The following is a 20,701-nucleotide window of genomic DNA, read 5'->3' as shown; positions in this document are numbered from 1 at the left end:
TTTAGCATGCCACTGCGTCTGATCCGAGGCGGGCATTTTGCTCCCTCAACGGGCAATTGGTCTTTGGACCTTCCTTTAGCATGCCTCTGTTACGGAGTGCGATTATCAGTCTTAGTTTGGGAGCAGTATTGTCTCAAAGTTGGCCAAAACGCTCAGAAATGTCTTTAAAAAATCATGTTTTGGGTCGATTTTAAGCAGCCACTGCGTCTGATCCGAGGCGGGCATTTTGCTCCCTCAACGGGCAATTGGTCTTTGGACCTTCCTTTAGCATGCCTCTGTTACGGAGTGCGATTATCAGTCTTAGTTTGGGAGCAGTATTGTCTCAAAGTTGGCCAAAACGCTCAGAAATGTCTTTAAAAAATCATGTTTTGGGTCGATTTTAAGCAGCCACTGCGTCTGATCCGAGGCGGGCATTTTGCTCCCTCAACTGGCAATTGTTCTTTGGACCTTCCTTTAGCATGCCTCTGTTACGGAATGCGATTATCAGTCTTAGTTTGGGAGCAGTATTGTCTCAAAGTTGACCAAAACAGGCACAACGAGTTTTCAAAGACATTTCTGAGCGTTTCGGCCAACTTTGAGACAATACTGCTCCCAAACTAAGACTGATAATCACACTCCGTAACAAAGGCATGCTAAAAGAAGGTCCAAAGACCAATTGCCCGTTGAAGGAGGACGAAATACCGCCTCGGGTCAGACGCAGTGGCTGCTTAAAATAGGCCCAAAACACGATTTTTCAAAGACATTTCTGACCGTTTTGGTAAACTTTGAGACAATACTGCTCCCAAACTAAGACTGATAATCACACTCCGTAACAAAGGCATGCTAAAAGAAGGTCCAAAGACCAATTGCCCGTTGAAGGAGGACGAAATACCGCCTCGGGTCAGACGCAGTGGCTGCTTAAAATAGGCCCAAAACACGATTTTTCAAAGACATTTCTGACCGTTTTGGTAAACTTTGAGACAATACTGCTCCCAAACTAAGACTGATAATCACACTCCGTAACAAAGGCATGCTAAAGGAAGGTTCAAAGACCAATTGCCGGTTGAGGGAGCAAAATGCCCGCCTCGGATCAGACGCAGTGGCTGCTTAAAATCGGCCAAAAACACGACCCCAGCTACCTCGCCGCGACCCCTTAAAATTTTTTCGCGACCCCACTTGGGGTCGCGACCCTAAGGTTGAGAACCAGTCACCTTCACATTTAACTGTCCAAAACGAAGTCTACTGCAGCTGAAGTTTCTTTCCGCTCCATCCATTTTTCAGATGAATGAGAATGAAATAGATTTGCCTATAATTTTTGGCTGTGTTCGGCATAGGGTAACCCGGCCCGCGTTCTTGCGATAAAACTGCACCAGGCAAGTCGCTGTGGACGACCGTTGATTTCTTTCGGCCGTTCCACTGCAAGAAAAAATAAATAAAAAATGGAAAAAGAGAGAGAAGGGGGAGGGGGAAAGCGGAGCACGAACGCGAAGGTAGCCGAAGGTAACCGAAGGGCCCGACCCGACCGGCCCTGCCCCATTTCGAAACTACACGTGCGAGGTGGCTGTCGCCGCTCGCCCGCCCTGCCGTGTGGGAGTAAGAGAGAGTAGAGGGGGCAGAGGGGGCTAGACTCGGTTAGGAGGGCACCGACCTTGCGGGGGGGGGGGGATGCAAGTCAACAGGTTCCCTGCCCATCCTCTCCCTGTCCGTCGTTTGGCATGGCGCTACTGGAGCAGCACACACACATTGACACGCACTGTGGTGTAACAGGTGAGGCGGCCACGGCGACCGCTCGGGACCGCTGGGCTCTGTATTGGGCCACTTCGCGGCTGGAGGGGGTGCGATAGTGCGATACCGACACCGATCGAACCGCTGTAACACTGTAACAGCGCTGTTCCTGTCCCGTCATGCCAGCGCACATGCCAGCGCATGCTAGCAGTGTAACGTATCGAACAGAAACAAAAAGTTGTGTTGGAGTCTGGAGGAGTTCAAACGAGAACCCGGACTTTGGTTTTCTTCTTTTAGGTTGGGCGCGCTCTGTGAAACCGAACTCTTTGCCCGGCCGACACAGCGACACAGTCCGACGCCGCGGCAGAGCGGCAGACAGCGGGCTGCCGGGCTCTTGGGCCGCCTAGACGCGCTGACGACGCGGGGCCGGACGGGACGGGACAGGACGTTCACGGCGTCGCGTCACTTTTAAACGGTGCATGTGTTCCGTCTGGCGGGGAAGGGGCGCGGGTCACCACTAAGGCGCGGGAACGGGACGACTAAAGTTAGGTTGGGTTGCCGCTGTCGCTTCGCGCGCACTGTGGCAATGCCGCAAAAATCCCTAGACACTCTAGTGCTGATAGGGTTGCCAACTGCAGCCTGCCAGACAGGCAGCTTCTCGATAGCAAAGCCCGGATATTGCCTGACAGGCAGGATGAGGTTGGCAACCCTATCGACACCGGTGCGCAGCGGGCCCACGCGTGTGGCAGCCCTGCCCTTTGAATCGCACGCTGTTGGCACGCAGCACGGCAACGGACAGGCAGCAAAGCAAGCAACGCGTACGGAAATCGTAAAACGGGTGGCAGAGCGGCAGAGGAGAGAAAGGCGACTGGAAAATGGAGACTTTGAAGGCTGTTGAGTCGACAATGAACGCACGCACACTCGCCGCGCCCGAGTGTGTTGTTGCTCGCCGAGCGAGCGGCTTCGTTGCTCTGTCTCTCTCGCACTCTAAGGGGACGCCCCACGAGTGCGAGAGAGACGCAGTGTTCAGTCGTCTGCAGGCGGGCACGCGTTGCGCGCCTTGCGCAATCGTCTTTTCAAGTTTTCGTTCAAAAGTCGGGTACACAAAACGTCCTGCCGGCTGGCTTTCTCTACCAGCTTCCGCGAGCGTCCCCGCGTGTCAGCGTGTCAGCCTCGTTCTGTGTCAGCTTTCCGGCCGGCTCCTTTTCTAATGTTCTGTTATTACGGTTCTGCCCTTACGTGTCCCCCCCCCCTCCCGTCCGGCCATACCGGTGGCGGTCAGTTCGCTCCGGAAGGTTCCTGCCGCCAAAGGCAGCCGAAGCCAGCGCAGCGCTTTCGCTCCAACGGCGAAGGCGCGGCAGGGCAGGGAAGGCCACTTAACGTCAAGATGACACATGCCGCGTCCACCCTCGACCCCGCTCCGCTCGCCTAGCCTCGCCTGGCCGCGGCCGGGCCTAGGCCGGCCTTCCAGAGGCCACCTGCGGGCTCACACGCGACAAATAGATGAATGGGTCAAGGCGATTCCGCCGCCACCGCCGCCTTGCTGCCCGCCCTGCCTGCCCTGCCTGCCCCGGCCGGCACGTCGCGGTGGGGCGGGGTGGGAGGGGTGGGGGTGCGGCCCGGAAGTGAGGCGCCGCCGCCGCCCCCGCCGCGCCCCGAACTCACCGCGGTAGGCATTTCGGTCACGCAGGGGGTTGCTTTTAGCGCGCCCCGGCAGCCTCATTTCGCAGCGCGCCTCTCCCTCGCACCCCGACGGGGCGCCGCGAGAGTGCGAGAGAGACGGAGCGAGAGTGGCGGCGCGCGGGAGCGGTGCGCTGGAGGGGCGGAATTGAAAAGACGCAACCGGAAAGGAGGCCTCGACGTGATGGCGGGGAATCACTGTACGAGGCTTTCGCGCTAAAGCTTTACAATTGAAAACACTGCAAAAAAAAATTAGGAATAATTGAAACTCTTCGCCAGTCGACGGTAACTTTAATGCATGGCATGCACAAAAATATGGAATTCAGGCTGTTATAAAAATTGAACATTGAATCCCATGGGTGGCAAGTTCGACGCGCGCAACCAATCGGCGGTTGTCTTTAGAAACTCGCCTACAATTGTTGTTACTACTGCTGGGCGAGTGGCGCTCCGTACACGTTTCCTGCTTGTCTGCTTGTCTGCCGATGCGTCTGGCTATTTTTACCTTTGAACGACACAATGGACATGCCACGGTGCAAATGACACGGGCGTCGTGTGTCTCCGCAGCGCGCTTGGCGCCCACATGGAGTAGAGTACTGTGTGCCGTACCCACCCGAACAAATGCGCAACTGTTCAAAAGGCCTGAACCTGGGAGTGTCTTTGTAGGTGTTGTTTTTTAATTTTTCAAATTCTCACAGACCATTATTTTTGAAATCCCTCGCGGCCCTGGGCCTGGGCCCTCCCCTTGCCAGCAAAGCACACCTGGGCCAAGATAGGCCACGGCAGGTAGCAGGTTCCTTACGCTTTTTCCAAATCAGATCGCAGGGCGGTTATAAATATGGTCTGCTATCGCTTGAGGCCATCGCCTTCGAAAACCCGCTCTGCGCGGATGGCCGAATGGCTCAGGGATGCGATTGCGATCCGCATAAATTTGGCAACACCCGTTCCATTCATTGAATGTTTGCAAAAAGATCTGTAAGTAGTGGACCTTGGCACGGGAAGGGAGAGACGACTCGAAAACCACCTTGCGTGCGCTAAATGCTTCGGCCGTGCTCGCCGTGCTCGCGATCCGCCGCGATTCGCTCTGCAAGCCGTGTCAACAGCGAGCCGCTTTGGATTGGCAAACGCGCTCTCTCTCTCTCTCTCTCTCTCTCTCTCTCTCTCTCTCTCTCTCTCCTCTCTCTCTTCTCTCTCTCTCTCTCTCTCTCTCTCTCTCTCCCCGTCCGTCCGCGCCTCCCTGCGTCCCCCTTTCCCTGTTTCGCTGCCTGTGCTCGCCTTTTCGGGCTCCGTCCGTAGTCCGTTGCTCGGAGCGCGAGCGCGGAAAGGTGCGCCGTGCCACTGCCGTGCCGCGCCGTGCCTGCCCTGGCTCCTTTGACACTGGTATTGTCGGCCTGTCTGCCAGGATATCAATAGGTACACTGTCGGCAATGGCGCACCGAGGTGTGCGCCAGAAAACGACGCCGGGGGGAAGGGGGGCGGGGCGGGGCCCGGGCCGGCAGGGGCACCGGTACCCTCCGGCCTGCGCAAGGAATCCGCAGTGAGAGTGCAAGGAGAGGCCGCACGGGGCAGCGGAGGCAGCGGAGAGGGAAAACTATTTTCGTCCTTGTTTCTCGCTTCGCCTGCACTGCCGCGGTGATAAGCCACTTTTTCCGCGCGGCGGTCAGCAGCGCCACTGTGCAGCGCTCCGGCTGACTGGCCAGGGACTGGCCGGCGCGGGGATTTTACGGCGCTGATTTACGATAGGGGAGGAAATTTACATTTGCCCTCCGCTCCGCGAGTGACCTCCACTGCCCCATCCCGTCCACCACGAGGTCCCCCACCCCCTCGCTAACGTGCAGGTTTCCTCCAGGGGGCCGTAAAGAGCCTTGAAGGTGAGGAAACCCCCTGGCAGCCCCAACCCACCCCCACCACCGCCACTCGGCAGGCGGGGAAGGGGCGGCGCCGTACCCGTACCCCTTGGCTCCCTTTACAAGAGTCCACGTGGATCGACTACAGTGTCCACCCGCGCACGCGTGACCCGACACGTGTGATGCCAGACAATGAAAAGTTAGTGAAACCGGTCGGGGCGGATTGGCAGATTGGTCCGTGCTGGAGATTGGCACTCTGGAGGAGGTCGAGGCCCTGTTGACCCAGTGTCTACCGTCTACGCCGCTGCCGCGTGGCGTGGCTGGGGCTGCTGGGGCCGTTCAAGGGCGAGTAGAGCGTCCGGGACTCGAGGGCCATGGCCGCGGCGCCGCGGCGGTGGTGAAGGCCGACGAGGTTCACCACGACCCGGACAGGTACACGGTCGCGGAACAGGGGGTAGTGGGGGCCGGCCGGCGGGGCCGGCGGGGCTCCCAGCTGATCCATGCGGTGCGGCCGGGCCGAGCGGCCGGCCCGGTGGGCGCGGCGCCGTGCGGGGGCGGCACGGCGGCCAGGCGGTCGCTACACCTCCACGACGTGCCATTCAACGTCGGCGGCAAGGCAAGGCGGCAACGCGTGCGACGCGTGCAACGTGGGCCGAAAAGCCGACGGCAACAACTTGCTGCCGCTCGCCGTGCTGGCCATTCACGCCAACGCCGACGAGGGCGGGCAGGGCGGCGGGCAGCGCTCTGATTCACGGTCGTGCTGGACGCGAGGCCGCCAGGGCCACCACGCCACCCCCAGCCTGAAGGACGAAGCCACTCGCTGGCGAGCAGCGCCACCCACCTCGCCGAGGCCCTGCCGCTGCCGCCATGACCCACCCCAACGGAGCCCCACGGCCGTGCGCCGCACGCGGTGGGCCGCACGCGCTACACCGGATTACGACATCGCTGCTTGCTCTGCTTGCTCTGCTTGCGTTGCAGTGCTGCACTCACTTGGCTGGCGAAGGGCGGCGAGTCCCGGGGCGCGTCCTCGACGTCGAGGAGGCGAGCAAGGCCGAGGTTCACTCCGCGCTGGGGGGCATAGCCGGAGGCGGTCCGTGCGAGCGCGAGGGTTGTCGCGGAAGAGCTGTCGACGTCGAACGACGGCAACCCTCCTGGCGGCGAGGGAGAGAGCGAGAGCACGCGCGTGGGTCCTTGTCTCCTTGTCGGACGTTGTCGGAGCGGCCAAGTGGAGTGAAGGAAAGAGACTGACTGACTGACGAACGACCACACCGGACCGGCCTGGCACTCTGGCGGTGCTCTGGCACGCCGACAGGCCCGACAGGCCACACCACGACACGCCGGGCAGGCCATGCACGCCTGCCGCGCCACTGCTCTGGTGCCCTACCGCCCGCCCCGCCCCGCCCCGCCCCGCCGGCTGTCCTAGCCCCGCCCCGCACCCCCCGTACCCCGCCACTCCACCGGCAGGCGGCAAGCCCAAGCTGGCAGCACAACCACTTCGCGCGCCGGTAGCCCCTTGCCTGGCCCCCTCCCCCACCTCTTCGTACCTCCACCTCGCCGAGCCTCCCTTGCCCGAGGCTTGCCGCCCTTCCCCTTCCCTTGCCCGCCTTGCCGCCCCCGAACCCGAAACACGCGAACACGCGGCCCGTGGCCCGACCGCTGTCCGCGCCGAGCACCCCGTCGAGGCCCCCGCGCTGGCCCGACCACTGCGCGGCCCTAGCGAGGCGGTCGTCAACCTGACCCGATCCTAAGAGACTTCCAGTGAGGCTGGACAACGCCGAATGCCATGAAGTGCACACACGCCGCTGCTGCTTTTCCGCCGACCTGCACGCGCAGGCTTGGGAATTCCCTCTGGCGCCGCGTGGGGCTGTGGTGGGTGGACTCACCCCGGGCTGGAGCTGGCACAGGCCGACGCACTGTCGGTCGGGCACCGGGTGGCGGATGGCGCGCGTCCCACTAGAAACTGAATGGGCAGACTGCCGTGGGGCTCAAGACGAGTGAATCTAGAACCGCCTCCCCCACCAGGCCGGCCGCACCACCACGCCCACCAGCACACAATACACAACACCACGTGCAGAGCACGCCGATCCACCGGCGGGGGCCAATCCGGCGGGGGCCGGCCAACCCGGCTGGGGCGCGTACCCGTCGTCGCGATCCTCGCGAAAATGCGTGACGTTGTGCAAAGCCCTACTTCCCCCTCTCTCTCTTTCTCCGCCGCAGGTCCTGGGTCTCTTCTCTTCGTTCATCGGCGTGCTTGGCGTGCTATTTCCCCCTCCCTTTCCCCCGAATCGCGAGTCGCTGCCGCGGCTGTTGCAACGCGCCGTGCAACGCGTTTGACGTCTCGTTTGACGTGGGCGGGGCCCGCGGGGCGGCGGGGCGCCAGGCCGGGCTCGCGGCTGCACTCCGCGCTGCTCTAATTAAAAGGCTCTGTCTCTCTCGCACCTCTGCGGCACGAACCGCGGTGCGAGAGAGACAGAGAGCGACAAAATCGCTGCTCTGAACCAGACAGCTGGTGAACAGAGTGACTGTCAAGGGGTTAGGAGCAAATTTCATATTTTAAGGGTTGGCTGTTCTGCGTTGAAGGAGATGAACCATCAGTAAAAACGCCCCCTGTCCTTCGTCTTGACAGCGATTTTTCAAGAAACATTTCCAACCCTATTTCCCGTTGACGGGGGTGCGGGTGCGTCAGTCCACGCGTCATTCAGACAGACCCCCCGAAAAATTCCGCCGTTTCACCACGGCACGCAAAGGCGCGAACGCAGGGCGAGATAAACCACCTTCTTTGTCCTTATCCCGCCAGACTGGGAGGCTGAGGCCGGGATTAGTGATTAGCCACTCATGCCGACGAGGCGAAAAGCAGGCAAAGCAAAGCGCGTCGCTATTCTCGGCGCGCGCCTGCACGCCGCCCTTCTTGGAGTGCACCGCGTCCCTTCCCACGCATGACGCCACGGCAGCCACGGCAGCCACGCGAAGCGCGAAGGTGGTGTCCTTGAACAGTCAAGGGACTTTGCCGACGGGCAGGGCTAGGCAGGGCGAGCCAGCGCGGCGCGGGTTCAAGGGCGCCGGCCTGTCGCCCTCACCGCCTTCTTCAGCTTCTTCAGCCTGCGGTGGCCGCGGCAGGCAGCCAGTCGGGCGCCGCAGCGGCGCGCTGGCCCGCCTCCACGGCGCTTCAGGAGAGTCAGCGCTTCCACTGTCTCTCTCACACTTCCGGCACGAGTCACGAGCGCGATAGAGACAGAGCGACCAAATCAATCTGTTCGAAACCGACGACGGTCAAATGGCGCAGCGCGACGAACCGTGTTTGTTTTCGCCGCGCTCGGCGCAAGGCGGCGCTTTGTGTTTTACAGTGCAGCCGCGCCAATATCGCGACTGCAGTCGTTCGTTCCGGTCGGGCCGCGTGGTCGCCGCGTGGTCGCGTGGCCGCGGACTGCGCAGTGGCCGCGCAAGCCGCGCACCTGGCAAGGGAAGGGACATTCCGGAACCGGTACATTGTCGGCATGGCACTCGAGTCATCGACTGCGATGGAAGACGAATTCGATTCGCGGTTCAGAATGGCACTCGAAAAACCATGGCGACCGTTCTGCGGCGCAGCTCGCGATTTGCCGCGGAGGCGGAAACGGTCCAAATCCGTGCCGCCCGTGTGGCGCACGGCTCCGAGGCTCCGCAAGGCAGGCCTGCGCGTTCGTTGGTTGATTACCGGTGCGAGTCCTTGTCCTCCGAGTCCGGCCCTGGTCCGAGTCTCCGAGTGCAGTGCAGGGCGACGCAGTGCCGAGTGCAGGCTGAGGGTCTCCGACCGCCGGTCCGGCACGGCATCACGGCAGCATGAAACCCTCCGTGCCCCTCCTGGGTCAGGTTCTTCGGGGGTTGCCTGTCTGTCAGGGGGGAGCGGCGTGGCCCCATTTGACGCAGGGAATGCCACGCAGCTGCCCCGTTCCTGTTGTTGGAATAATTCATTCCGTTTCTCAATGGCTTCCTCCCTTTGCCTTCAGTTGCAGCGACACTGACGCTGCTCTGGTCCGCGGCGTCCGGGGATGCGCCCACGGCCAACAAGTGCAACATGGTGTGTGGCAGAAACTACGACCCTGTCTGTGGAGAGGACCAAGGAGTTCAGAAGACCTTTTCCAACAGGTGCATGATGGAGTACTACAACTGTCTCAAAGGAACTGGTAATTTGAAATGGCCGACATTGCTCTCGATTTAAAAAAAAACAGAAATCACAAGCAATACTTGATTTATTGTGGTGATTTACAGATTTCGTCATTGTCATACTGGATGAATGTGCCAATGAAGAGAAACTTCCGTTCTGATCTCCAGTTAAATGTATATTTCATATGAACCTCACCTGGTGATTTTGATTGCTAGTTATAAATTATGACGTTGGGAGGCTAAATTCTTTTCACTTGTGTAACAATGTCCAATACCAATTCTCTTTGTAACATCTTGCCAAGTTTCCTGAGCATGAATTTCAGCTCTTTGTGCCCCAGCCTGTAACACCTGCTCAAGGTATGCTGGTTCCTTCATAAGATTGAGATACTTCTCTCTGATAGGACAAAGGACTTCTATTATCTCATTTGCCATAGTCATTTTATACCTGCAAAACAATAAAAGTTGTCAGTTTGCCAAAATAAGAGAAATATCTTTAGTCTTCGTGAGTTTTGTAGTGCACTTACTCTCCAGATTCCTTCCCAGCAGCCTCTTGACAAATAGCATCTATAGATTTTCCAGTGAGAGAGGAATGAATAACAAGTAAATTAGAAATGCCTGGTCGGTTATCTGGATCATATGCCACAGCAGATACACAATCCGTCACAGCTTTTTTGCATTTAGTTAATATTTCATCAGCTGAGTCATATAAATTAATACGGCTCCTTGGATCTTGATCTGATTTGGACATTTTATTGAGAGGATTGCGTAAACTCTTCAGACGGCGACTTGAATCTTCTGTAAATATTGATAACATTTTGATTTTAATCAAATAAAAAATTCTACATACTGTACATAAATCTGAAACGAAATTGAAACACCAACCATTGATTAATGCTTGTGGAATTGGGAAAGTATTCCCAAAGCGTTTATTAAATGTTCTGGCCAAGAATGAAGCCAAATTAAGGTGAGAAATCTGGTCTTCCCCTACTGGAACAAGAGTGGCCCTGCAAAAGGAAAAAAGAGCAGGGTATTAATCTCTTGTTGCTTCACAAGTACTGCCCATATCCAAAGTATAAATTACTTGTAAAGTAGAATGTCAGCAGCTTGTAAAACTGGATAAAGGTACAGAGCAGTTGACAGTTCTTGTAAAACATTACGTTTTTCTCTTAACTGAGCCTGTTGACCCAATTTTGCCATAGTCGTAAGGCTAGCCAGGACCCAACAAAGCTGGGTGTGATATACAACCTGGAATGAAATCAAGGTATGAACATATATTTCATGAAAATGGTTTGCTAATACAGTGGCGATACCCAGCAATGTTCTTACTTTGGATTGCTGAAACAACACACACTTCTTTGGATCCACACCACATGCTAAAAGGCTTGCAGTCATTTCTAAAATACCTTGCTGCAAAGTTTTAGGATCCTAAAGAAAATGAAAGATCGTTAGTCAATTATGCAAAAGAACGGCCACCACTGTCTGGTCAATTTCCCCTTCACGAGTAAAGTTACCTGAGGAACGGTGATAGCATGTAGATCTGCTATGCTGTAGAATGCTTCCTCACCAGAATTTTGAAGTTCCACCCATTTCTTGATTGCTCCTAAATAATTACCTAAGTGGAGGGATCCTGTTGGTTGAATCCCTGACACAATTCGTCTCGCTGGACCACTCTGAAATTATTAAAAGAAAAGTTTGGTTAATGTGAGAATTGAGCAGTTATCTTCCTGAACTATTCTGCTTTGCATCACCGTCATAATGTGAATGGTTTCATTCAAGCCGATGAAAAAATTATTATTTTGAGTCCCTTAAGAATAAGGAACTAACCAACGAGTACTGTGGCTTAGATGAATAATATTACCTTCTCAGCCTTGGCAGTGCCATATCTTGCACTCCCCATAGATCTTACAATAAAATTGTTTAAAGGCACCCGTGACACCCGCATGATTCCGCTACATAAAAAAGTATTTTAAACATAAAAATAACCAATATACTCTTAGCAGACGATGGGAGCAGCCATGTTCACACCGTCTTCTGTTTGTTGATATTTGGGGCACAAATTTTTCATATGTCGTTGCCGTTAAGTTTTTATGTTATTTTTGGAGGAAAATTTCTGCGAGATCTGATCAAAGTAAGAACATTTCATACTGTCCGTAACATTTTTTCAATGTTTTCCAATGCTGTTATTTCGTATTTCATGGCTTAAACGGTCTCTTCCGCGGAAAATTTTCTTTTTTCGTGGTGGCAGCACTGTAGGTCAGCTGGTACGTGCGCAGCCGTTTTTTGGCAGCTCTAGCGTCGAAAAATCTCAAGTGTTCAGTCGTCTGCGCCCGAACAGCGAAATGGCTACTTTGGCGAAAAAGATTGTGTCCCCCGTGGCCTCTGGGGCACGTCTTATGTCCACCGGAGGCGGAGGCGCTTCTGCCACTGCTGGAAAACATGGTAAGTCGGAAGACACCCTCCTTGCCCACTGACTTATTCCGATTCCTAAGTGGCGTTCCGTAGGTTATGTAGCGATCGTCCACTTTGACCTCAAGCTCGATTTTTGTTCAGTATTTTGATTTCCTCCTTTGTTATGGTATAGGTCAGTGTTGAAATTGTTTGCCATTTTTTTTTGTTTTCTCACTGCATGACCTTGAGTGCTAATCATGTTTCCATAAGTGCCTCAACATGTACTCACTTTTGGAGGTTAAACATTAACTTCATGGAAAAATGGCACCCTATTCTTGTGTCTCTCACCATGTTTTCGGACATGAGGGTAGTTGAATTGCACTTTATGGCCAAAATTTGAAAGAAGGTCCTTTTTTTCTGTTCTTGTCTTCAAGGACAGGCCCACTTCTCTTGGGTCTTCTTGTCGCTTTTTCCCCTGTCATAATTGGTTCTTTCCGTATTTGCAGCTGAAGCCCATGCCAAGATGTGGGCGAACATTAGCTACTTCCTGGTCCTTCCTGGCGTAGCCATTGCTAGCTTCATCACATTCAAGAACGAGTCTGCGCACCACGAGCCTCCTCCGGAATTCGTCCCCTATGAGCACATGCGCATCCGCAAGAAGGTATGTCCAGGATGTTTTCTCAGAGTCAAGTTTCTGAACTGTTGCATGTTTCTACATTTTTTTATTTTTTTCAGAACTTCCCCTTCGGTGACGGCAAGAGATCTTTCTTCCACAACCCGGAGACCAACCCTCTTCCTGATGGCTATGAAGTTGAGCCCCACCACTAGATACCTGATTGGTTTTAGTAGTGTACCTAATAACTGAGGTTTCCTCAATTCTGTTTAATGTTAAAGCATTGTTTTCTCATGTTGTCATGTGAGATATTCCAAGTCCCTGAACTGTATAAATTATGTCAGAAAATCTTAACTCCGTATGTTTGTACAGCAAAACCATAATAAAACTGTAAACTCAACTTTTTGGGTTATTCTGCAATCTCTATGCGTGTATAGGGGTGCTGGATGTTTGCAAAAATTAAGTTGATCTAAGGGAATCAAATTTTAATTTACATAACATTGATAGACAAGCGGCTTCTATAACACATTTTCTTCAGGAACAAGAATCACCAATTCAGTTAGGAGTTTGGCACATTCAATTCTGGTAAATCAGACAAAATCCACAGCATCAATGATTGGCAAGCCCAATGAGACTGGGGCACTTATCAGTCTTGACAAACTTACTTCACCTTCTTCAACTAATTCATTTAAGAAGGATTTGGTTCAAAAATTCAAGGTAAATCTTTTACTAGAATAACATAAACTCACTTACAAAGTGGGGTATAAGATACATAAAAATTTTATAATTTGTAAAACTTATAAAAATATTATATAATCTATTTAACAAAAAGGTTATTGCAGTAACAAGTATTTTCAAGGTATAATAATTAGGACAACTTTGTAACATCAATTAAAACTTGATGAAAATATAATATCATTTAAAACAGAGTATTTAGGGTAAAAAATGGCACAGGAGAAATACCTTCACCATAAAGTCTTGAAGATGAGAACAGAAGATAAAAAAGGAGACAACTCAAAGCTTACAGTTAAAATATCAGTGTAACTCTTGGTACAAATTTGAATCTTCTGGGTCTGTAACACCATGAGCAGCAAGTTCTTCCAGACAGTGATCCAGGTATTCAGGGTCAGGGTATCCGTGTCCACTGTGACTGATACCAGGTTCTGTTTTATGATGAATCTCATTCCATGTTACAACATCCTCCCTCCCTGTGGTAACTGATCGTCCCACTGTAAAAACCAGGCGGCGCTCAAAAGCCATTCGCAGCAGTTTCAGAACCTGACAAAATCAAATCAAAATTGTTCTTACTCCACACAACAAGAAATAATGGCTTCAGGAGCCGGAAAATTAATGAGACTCTCTTACCTTCCTCCCCTTTTCTGTGTCAGGAATGTAACAAACTCGAGGGAAGCCAACAGCATAATATGGTCGTCCAGGGTTAGGATGCTCCATTCCTTGAATCCCAGATGCTATGCTAAAAAAATTAAAACGGGGTGAGGCATTAAAGAGGATATTCCTAGTAAGTATTAGGAGGTAATGATACGGATAACTATATGGTCAACTTACTTGTATGTTATTTGGAAAGTCCTTGTTCCAGGGTGGCCAGGCAAGGAGTAATGAAGAATAGTCCAATCCATTGAACCGGGTGGCTGATTACCACGTTTCTCACCATAGATTGTTTTACACACGGGACATTGGATGTAAAGCCACTATAAAAAGCAAAATGAAAAATATTTCACTTAAAATTGCACACACACACCCAAAATAGGAAAAAAAAAAAAAAACTTAGCAAGAGCAAGGGGTTTGAAGATTCATTGAACCAACCTTATCTGCACATGGTAATCCAGTTAACATGCTATTCAGGCAATTTAGGTGGAGCATGTGTGAGCAACGGGACAATGCCACTGTCATATCATCTTGAAGATCACAGAGACAAATAGGGCATGTGGACCCCCAGCAAGGATTATCAACAACTTGTACATACTGGGAAATTACTTCGCTTGCAGCATCAACTCCTGTTAAGTAAGATGTCGCTTTTAATTTCTCTACACTTTACTCTCAATATCATTTCATTTTCACAACTGACATGAAGTATTCTCTTACCAACAATGACCCCTTTGGCGCGATGATGTGGAGGTCTCTGAGGAGGAGCTGAGTCAAACACCTCATCACAGCTACTGCCACCACAATCCAGTAAGTCAGACACAGTGTTCTGGAAAATGTGACAAGTGTGTTACAGAATGCACACAACACGTAACCAAGATTAACTTGATTGGCATATGAAATCCCTCACCCTTGACGCTCTCAGTTCACTGTCCTTTGATTCTTGACTCAGATAGGTGGACACGGTATCGACAGACGGTCGACGTCCACTTTTAGTACTGCTGGAATCGGCATCCAGGACTGAATCGGGCCGGTCTGGCCTCAACATACAACTAGCACTGCTGCTCGGCCGATAAGAGGGTGGGTGCTTCTGGACGGTGGGTGCTCGGTAGGCGGGGCTTATCGTTAAGGCACCAGAGGTACCGTTATGGACCCCTCCTTTATTTCCTGGAAACCAAAAATAGTTCAAATCAGTAAGGTTCAGATGACAAATCGATTCAAGTCAATCATGATTAAATGCTGCCCCAAAACTTACCAAATATGTTACTTAATATTGTGCGTGCTATGTTTCCAGCTCCTTCACTGGGGTTCTTAACCTTTTTACTTGTCTTCTTGGCATTACCATTTGCTAGTGCTGTGGGCTGTTTTTTTCCACCACAACTGGTACCACTCCATGAGCTTCCTCCACTGCCATTACTTGCAATCGACCCAGTGGGTGTTAACTGACGTGGCTGATTGGTTCTCCTAGTGTCTGATTCAAGTAGTAACAATCACATTAAAAAAATTATTACTTTGTTTCAGGTTCTAATTAGTAGAGTATTCATGAACAGATTTATGTACAGTTTGTTTTCTCACTTTGAAACGGAGGAGGGCTTGGACTTGTGACAAGATCCTGTGGTAGGACTTTCAACAACGGGTAAGGGGCCTGCTGGACTCTTCTGATACTTCTAACGTAGCCAGTGTTGTTGCGTACTTGAGTGAGGTTGCAAAAATTGATAATATATGGGAATCCTAGATGGTGTGACTTACTGACATCTATAGTCTTTTCTCCCTAGGAAACATAATTTAAATTAGTTATTGCTTCACTGATAAGGCATGAGACTTCTTTCAATGCTACTTACTTTGGCCCAAGCTTCTTCAATGAGACACTGAATGTCCATATCATATGTATGCCATTCTCCAATTGAGTCTCCTGCCCACTCCCATTTGGCACCTTTACCAGCTGGTGAATCCACAGGGTAACATTGCCGTCTGACACTGTGAGACGTACTGACAGCTGCAAAATAAAAACAGGTGTCAGTAATCATGCAATAAAGGGGTCATCGACCAAAGGCCAAAGGTCACTTCCAGGGAAAGTACCCATACACCAATGTGCATCATCAATGCAATTGCTGCACCTCTCCATCATCAAAGCAGTCTCATTTATTCATAAAGGAAATTCATTGGTGGATGCCAGCTGCTCACCTAGGTCATCGCTGCACTGGGTCTTTGTCCTGAGGTTAACGTAGTACCTCTCCAGGAGCGGATCAGCATCGCTGAGAATCACTCTGGTCAGCCTCTTGGCGTGGGCCCTCTCCAGGAGCTGGGACACCTCGGGGCTGTAGGGCCGCCAGCGCCCCTGCCTGTTCTCCCACTCCCAGACCCCCACGGCATGCACTGCATGGGGTTGGCTGGGGCCAGGGTGGCCCGGGCCTCCGCTCGGTCCACTGGAGCCTCCGGGACCACCGTGCCCTCCAGGACCGCCACCGGGTCCTGCGCCGAGGCCGAGGGTTGCCCCGGCCCCACCGGCCGGAGAAGCGGACATCACTCCACCGTCTTGTCTCACATCATCGGGACGGGGACGGGGCGGCCTCTTGCTCTTCCAGCCCTCCAGCCTCCAGCTCCAGACCCGGAACTCGGCCTACAGTGCAGGTGCAGTGCGGGCCTCAGGTCACTGCGGCGCAGCTTTCGTGGGGCGAAATCATGGCGCCGGGGCTACCCGATCAATAAAAAGACGGCCGGGAAACGTCAGACGGGGAGCGAAGGGGTTAAACCACGGAATTTGGGACCGGAGAGCAGATCCAAACAATCACACAAAACAAACAAAAACAAGTGAGTTTCCAACAAGTGGCAGGTTCCTGCAGCCAACCCCAGGACATTGGAAATTTTCTGGCAGTGCTCAAGGATATAATACAACCATTTGGATCATTTATGCCCAAAACTAAATTAAAACTTACATAGTAATGTTTTAAAATAAATACACATATCGATTTACGTTCGAAATCAATGCATCGACTTGCTGTAGATCTAAGTTTTGTTCAGGCTTGTTGGCAATGGCACCTTCTTTTGTTTTTTCTTGTCAACGCCATCTGATTGGCGAGCGGGATTTGGACAAGGAACTTTTGAACACTGTCATTTTATCATTTAAGCAATGATTTTTTAACTCGGTTGTCATGGTTATCTGGCTAGTTTTTCGATCTTATTCAAAATGACTAGACCTTGAGATATCCTTTGAAACAGTTTTTTACTTTATGACAAAGCTGAATGATATCTAGGCTGCTTGTCTGAACTGTTTTGTTGAGGTAACCTCAGAATTTTGTGTGTCAAATTTTTATAAAATTATACACAAAACATTGTGTGTGACAGCTTTCAGTTGGGGAAATAATTACGATGATGCCATCCCTGTATCTTCCTCAATGGTTGTGTGAAATTTAGAGTGTTTCCTTTCAAAATTTATTTGTTTACATATTTTTACCACTACTAAAGAGATATGATGGGACATTTCTTTTTCTTCTGAACAAAGTTTTTTGATCTAAAAGTGATATCAATATACCTTTTGAATTTATTGGACATACTGACCTCAGTGTCACACCTCCAATTCCTTTGAAAAAGAAATCAGCTCTAGTGCATCTATTTTGAAAACTGAAGACTGCTCTCTTCATCTAACCTATGTTTGGACTAGGATGTCCTATTTATGATAAGAAAAGTCCTTATTTCATTCTGATTTTCTGTTTTCAGGTATTACAGTTTGAATATCATGAAAGGAGAAAGGCGGTATGATGTCAACCAGGCCAGACAACGCTGCACTTCTTGGCTGGAGGCTCATCATTCAGATAATGAAGATCTTGCCCTAGATGACACAGACCCTCTCTCCGATCCACTTCAAGATACTGTCACTTACTCGGCTGATGAGGAAGTATCAAATTACAGTCAACCTGAAAAGAAACGCAAAAGAAATCCATTTCGAGAAGAGGAGCTCTCTGAACTCAGCGAAGTGTCTCAAGACCAGCCCAAACATGGTCGTCCTAAAAAGGTTTATGTAAGTAGAATGATTGTGTTTCATCTCCATAATTTGGTGTTTTAACTATTATATCATATTAGAATTGGTTAATTCTTATCCTAGTGTCATCATTAAACCAGTATCAATGTTAGTTATCTGTTCTCGTGTACTGCAGGACGATGCTGAAGGGGACACTTCAGTGGCTAGTGACGAGATGTCAGACATGGCATTTAAGAAACCTCTGACCATAAAAGCTGAAGTCCTCCAACTTGACTGTGGGTGGAAGAATTGTAGCTATGTGACATCAGAGGCAGAAGCGTTTGTCAATCATGTTTCATCCCACATACCTCAGTTAGGAATAAAGCGTAATGAAGATGATGATGAAGGTCTGGCTCTTTATTGACATTATCATGATTCTCACACATAATCTTTTTTGTTTGATCTTAAGAGAGCAATGCCCAATTCTGATTCCAGAGGTCTACACATGTCTTTGGGAACGTTGTGAGTTTGAGACTCCCAATGGTGATGAGGTGACGCGCCATGTCAATTTCCACTCATACCACACCAAAGTTAAATACATCGGAGCTCTTATATGCCGTTCTTGGAAACTCCCAGTATGTTCTAGTTGATGTAGTTTTAACTTACCCTTCAGATTGACTCCTAATAAATTTTCTTTCTAACTTGCAGGAATGCACTAACGATGCTGCAGGTGTCAATCTTGTTCCCGATTTACCTGAACCTTTGCAATGTCTATGGAATGAATGTCCCCTAACTTCTAATAACCCTAATATATTCTATGCCCATGTGGCCATGCACTCTCAGGAAATACCCCACTATGGCCGCGGGGATAAAAATATCAAAAAGTTCAAGTGTTTGTGGAAAGGTAATATTTTTAGGCAAATACCGTAGGGTATTAATGTCTTGTGTTCTTTATAGTGGCTCACTCTGTATTCTTTTTCATGAATAGGTTGCAGGTCTGAAATGCCATCTAGGAAGCGAATGCAGGAACATTTGAGAGGGCATTCAAAAGAGAGACAAGCTGCTTGTCCAACTTGCGGGGCCCTTTACTCCAGTCGAATGAGGCTCATAGATCACATTAAAAGACAGGCAGCAGAAGAAAGTAAGATTGTATTTCTTGATTAAAACTGACTTATTTTGTGTTAATATGAAATTTAAAAAAAATCACATTTGTTTGAATTTACAGATTTAACTTACCAGTGCACTCATTGCTCACGTGCTTACCCATCAGAGAGAATATTAAGAGACCATATGCGCCATCATGTGAATCACTATAAATGTCAGTTCTGTGATATGACATGCCCCACCCCACACTCTCTTAGTAACCATATACGTCATAGGCACATAGATGAGAAACCTTTCGCATGTGAATATTGTGATTATAGGCAAGTATCTTCAAAATTTATTTGTGACTTTGTCAAAACAATTTGCACAAACCTTAATTTTTGTTGCGTTTCTAGAGCTAAAACTCAGTACAATGTAAGGAGACATATGGCTACACACTCAGGAGCAGACAATTTTGTTTGTGATGAGGAGGATTGTAGCTTTTCTTGCCGGACACTTAGTATTCTAAATTGGCACTACCGTAAGGTAATATAGTGTTGTTGTAGGTTTATATGCCTATATTTATAGTTTAATATTTAATTTAGTTATTATGTGCCCTTAAATTTACAGAAACATGAGTCGCGTGCTGTGTATTGCTGTCACATGTGTGATATGAGGTTTGCTCGTGGTGCATATCTCACAAGACATTTAATGAAGAAACACAATTTTCGTTGGCCTTCTGGTCACACTCGATTTAGGTATTCTTCTTTTCTTGGTTGGTGTGAAAAATTGTCTCACACTAGCGTTCTTAAAGCACAATCTTCTGAATTTCCAGGTTTTACAAAAATCATGAAGATGGTCTATTTCGCCTTCAAACCGTGCGCTATGAAAGTCTTGATGTTGTCGAAGACATAAATAGAAGAGAAGGAGAGCCAACATCTGTCCTAGATCAGGACTGTAAGTTCAACATATCTAAAGCATCTGGTACTACAAAGGATGTTGCTGCAAATTTCATTGTCAATGTCAATGATGACAATGAGGATCCAGATGATCCTGATGCCATCTGTACTGACAGTGGGGATTCCCCTTGTAGAGGTAACTTTCTGTCTCTTGGTTTGGAAAAACTGCTGGGTTTCAGTCTCAGCGCTATGGTTTCCTTGATAATTCGAACTAATTCTGTTGTTTCAGTTCCTTTGAACATGCCCAGTCTGGACTTTGACAGCCCAACTAAACACAAGACAGTTTATATTTCTATTGATGAAGTGGATTGCGATGGAAATGTCATTAGTTCAAAAACTTTAGAAGCAGAAGAACTTAGTGATGGAGATGAACTCGAGAATGCTCAAATTGTTACTGATGGTTTCTTTTTATAAGTAACTAATATTAGGAGTAGTATAAAAAAATCTTTGTGCCTCCTGACAAACTACAAATTCAAACATGTGATAAACTCTTCTTCATCCTCTTTTTGCCTATCTAGAGTGAATTACAGTAGGGTAGGATACCTTATAAATTAAAAGGTATATTTTGGTTTTTCTTTTAGTTTAAAAATCCATGTATGTTTAGTAAAAACTATGTTCCTTTTATTTTTTTTTAGCTTTGAGAATGTGTAGTATTCACTTTTTCCTTATATCATTGTCTCTTACATTTTTGCCCATCCTTTTTTTCTTTTCTTTCTTAGCATCCATTTCACTTGGAACATTTGAGTGAGCAATTGTTTTATTTCCAGACAGTCTTCGTACAGACATTGATTTTACATGTCAACTTTGTGATTTAATTTTCATTTTATTCTTGTTGTTTTTAGTTTTTTCTGACTTTAAATAAATCTTAAGTTACTCATGCACTTTTGTTTCTTAAAAGATTTTCCAACAAAAGGATATACTGTATGTGAGGGAAGCTTGGTTTTAG

The 20,701-nt window shown here is 49.7% G+C and overlaps 6 protein-coding genes across 9 annotated transcripts in view; 3 read left to right on the top strand and 3 right to left on the bottom strand.

The window, feature by feature from the left end:
* Window positions 1-7,203, bottom strand: part of LOC117645384 (putative inorganic phosphate cotransporter) — a 28,437-nt gene extending 21,234 nt beyond the window's left edge. The window contains exon 1 of one of the 2 annotated variants that reach the window (XM_034385536.1): window positions 7,112-7,203. The gene's annotated coding sequence lies outside the window, so the exon portion shown is untranslated. Of the gene's footprint in view, window positions 1-6,218; window positions 6,567-7,111 lie in introns of those variants that run through there. The other variant, XM_034385535.1, reaches the window with a different exon arrangement.
* Window positions 1,672-9,617, top strand: LOC117645387. Of its 2 annotated transcripts, none has more exons than XM_034385540.1 (3): window positions 1,672-1,746; window positions 9,215-9,391; window positions 9,477-9,617. In XM_034385540.1, exons 1-3 carry the CDS (start codon window positions 1,695-1,697, stop codon window positions 9,530-9,532), a joined length of 285 nt encoding a protein of 94 aa, XP_034241431.1. In that variant the 5' UTR covers window positions 1,672-1,694; the 3' UTR covers window positions 9,533-9,617. The 2 variants fall into 2 exon arrangements, with proteins under 2 accessions (XP_034241431.1, XP_034241432.1); XM_034385541.1 differs by lacking the exon at window positions 1,672-1,746 and adding an exon at window positions 8,716-9,072.
* On the bottom strand, window positions 9,530-11,425 carry LOC117645385 (tryptophan--tRNA ligase, mitochondrial). The gene is made up of 7 exons (XM_034385538.1): window positions 11,230-11,425; window positions 10,883-11,041; window positions 10,698-10,796; window positions 10,453-10,616; window positions 10,254-10,375; window positions 9,896-10,166; window positions 9,530-9,816 (listed from the first exon to the last, which is right to left on the bottom strand). Exons 1-7 carry the CDS (start codon window positions 11,311-11,313, stop codon window positions 9,588-9,590), a joined length of 1,128 nt encoding a protein of 375 aa, XP_034241429.1. The 5' UTR covers window positions 11,314-11,425; the 3' UTR covers window positions 9,530-9,587.
* Window positions 11,426-11,648: 223 nt separating this feature from the next.
* Window positions 11,649-12,772, top strand: LOC117645386 (cytochrome c oxidase subunit 6A, mitochondrial-like). The gene is made up of 3 exons (XM_034385539.1): window positions 11,649-11,810; window positions 12,266-12,420; window positions 12,495-12,772. Exons 1-3 carry the CDS (start codon window positions 11,711-11,713, stop codon window positions 12,585-12,587), a joined length of 348 nt encoding a protein of 115 aa, XP_034241430.1. The 5' UTR covers window positions 11,649-11,710; the 3' UTR covers window positions 12,588-12,772.
* A 70-nt stretch (window positions 12,773-12,842) lies between these two features.
* LOC117645383 (protein deltex) lies at window positions 12,843-16,580 on the bottom strand. The gene is made up of 10 exons (XM_034385532.1): window positions 15,940-16,580; window positions 15,597-15,751; window positions 15,331-15,526; window positions 15,011-15,226; window positions 14,666-14,922; window positions 14,476-14,584; window positions 14,197-14,387; window positions 13,939-14,081; window positions 13,738-13,846; window positions 12,843-13,650 (listed from the first exon to the last, which is right to left on the bottom strand). Exons 1-10 carry the CDS (start codon window positions 16,277-16,279, stop codon window positions 13,408-13,410), a joined length of 1,959 nt encoding a protein of 652 aa, XP_034241423.1. The 5' UTR covers window positions 16,280-16,580; the 3' UTR covers window positions 12,843-13,407.
* A 231-nt stretch (window positions 16,581-16,811) lies between these two features.
* On the top strand, window positions 16,812-20,636 carry LOC117644871 (histone H4 transcription factor). Of its 2 annotated transcripts, none has more exons than XM_034384539.1 (11): window positions 16,812-17,036; window positions 17,473-17,773; window positions 17,910-18,120; window positions 18,209-18,348; window positions 18,422-18,617; window positions 18,702-18,854; window positions 18,939-19,137; window positions 19,213-19,342; window positions 19,427-19,554; window positions 19,632-19,891; window positions 19,985-20,636. In XM_034384539.1, exons 2-11 carry the CDS (start codon window positions 17,492-17,494, stop codon window positions 20,167-20,169), a joined length of 1,884 nt encoding a protein of 627 aa, XP_034240430.1. In that variant the 5' UTR covers window positions 16,812-17,036; window positions 17,473-17,491; the 3' UTR covers window positions 20,170-20,636. The 2 variants fall into 2 exon arrangements, with proteins under 2 accessions (XP_034240430.1, XP_034240429.1); XM_034384538.1 differs by lacking the exon at window positions 16,812-17,036 and adding an exon at window positions 17,066-17,153.
* Window positions 20,637-20,701: the final 65 nt, after the last annotated feature.

This window comes from Thrips palmi, unplaced genomic scaffold (assembly GCF_012932325.1).
Source record: "Thrips palmi isolate BJ-2018 unplaced genomic scaffold, TpBJ-2018v1 HiC_scaffold_18, whole genome shotgun sequence".
Taxonomy (NCBI): Eukaryota; Metazoa; Arthropoda; class Insecta; order Thysanoptera; family Thripidae; genus Thrips; species Thrips palmi.
Note: the sequence above shows the minus strand (reverse complement) of the source record. Positions and strands in the feature narration are given on the sequence as shown.

Excerpts from the sequence above, each read along its gene's own strand:
- LOC117645386 (XM_034385539.1), top strand. The coding sequence starts at position 11,711 with ATGGCTACTTTGGCGAAAAAGATTGTGTCCCCCGTGGCCTCTGGGGCA. Across the intron at positions 11,811-12,265 it reads TGCCACTGCTGGAAAACATG|CTGAAGCCCATGCCAAGATG; the intron begins GTAAGTCGGAAG and ends CCGTATTTGCAG. Across the intron at positions 12,421-12,494 it reads ACATGCGCATCCGCAAGAAG|AACTTCCCCTTCGGTGACGG; the intron begins GTATGTCCAGGA and ends TATTTTTTTCAG.
- LOC117645387 (XM_034385540.1), top strand. The coding sequence starts at position 1,695 with ATGGCGCTACTGGAGCAGCACACACACATTGACACGCACTGTGGTGTA. Across the intron at positions 1,747-9,214 it reads CACGCACTGTGGTGTAACAG|TTGCAGCGACACTGACGCTG; the intron begins GTGAGGCGGCCA and ends CTTTGCCTTCAG. Across the intron at positions 9,392-9,476 it reads CAACTGTCTCAAAGGAACTG|ATTTCGTCATTGTCATACTG; the intron begins GTAATTTGAAAT and ends GGTGATTTACAG.
- LOC117644871 (XM_034384538.1), top strand. The coding sequence starts at position 17,125 with ATGATGCCATCCCTGTATCTTCCTCAATG. Across the intron at positions 18,121-18,208 it reads TAATGAAGATGATGATGAAG|AGGTCTACACATGTCTTTGG; the intron begins GTCTGGCTCTTT and ends TTCTGATTCCAG. Across the intron at positions 19,892-19,984 it reads TGGGGATTCCCCTTGTAGAG|TTCCTTTGAACATGCCCAGT; the intron begins GTAACTTTCTGT and ends CTGTTGTTTCAG.
- LOC117645383 (XM_034385532.1), bottom strand. The coding sequence starts at position 16,279 with ATGTCCGCTTCTCCGGCCGGTGGGGCCGGGGCAACCCTCGGCCTCGGC. Across the intron at positions 14,388-14,475 it reads CGCCAAAGGGGTCATTGTTG|GAGTTGATGCTGCAAGCGAA; the intron begins GTAAGAGAATAC and ends CTTACTTAACAG. Across the intron at positions 13,847-13,938 it reads ACTTTCCAAATAACATACAA|CATAGCATCTGGGATTCAAG; the intron begins GTAAGTTGACCA and ends TAATTTTTTTAG.
- LOC117645385 (XM_034385538.1), bottom strand. The coding sequence starts at position 11,313 with ATGCGGGTGTCACGGGTGCCTTTAAACAATTTTATTGTAAGATCTATG. Across the intron at positions 10,617-10,697 it reads TGTTGTTTCAGCAATCCAAA|GTTGTATATCACACCCAGCT; the intron begins GTAAGAACATTG and ends ATTTCATTCCAG. Across the intron at positions 10,167-10,253 it reads TCCACAAGCATTAATCAATG|AAGATTCAAGTCGCCGTCTG; the intron begins GTTGGTGTTTCA and ends CAATATTTACAG.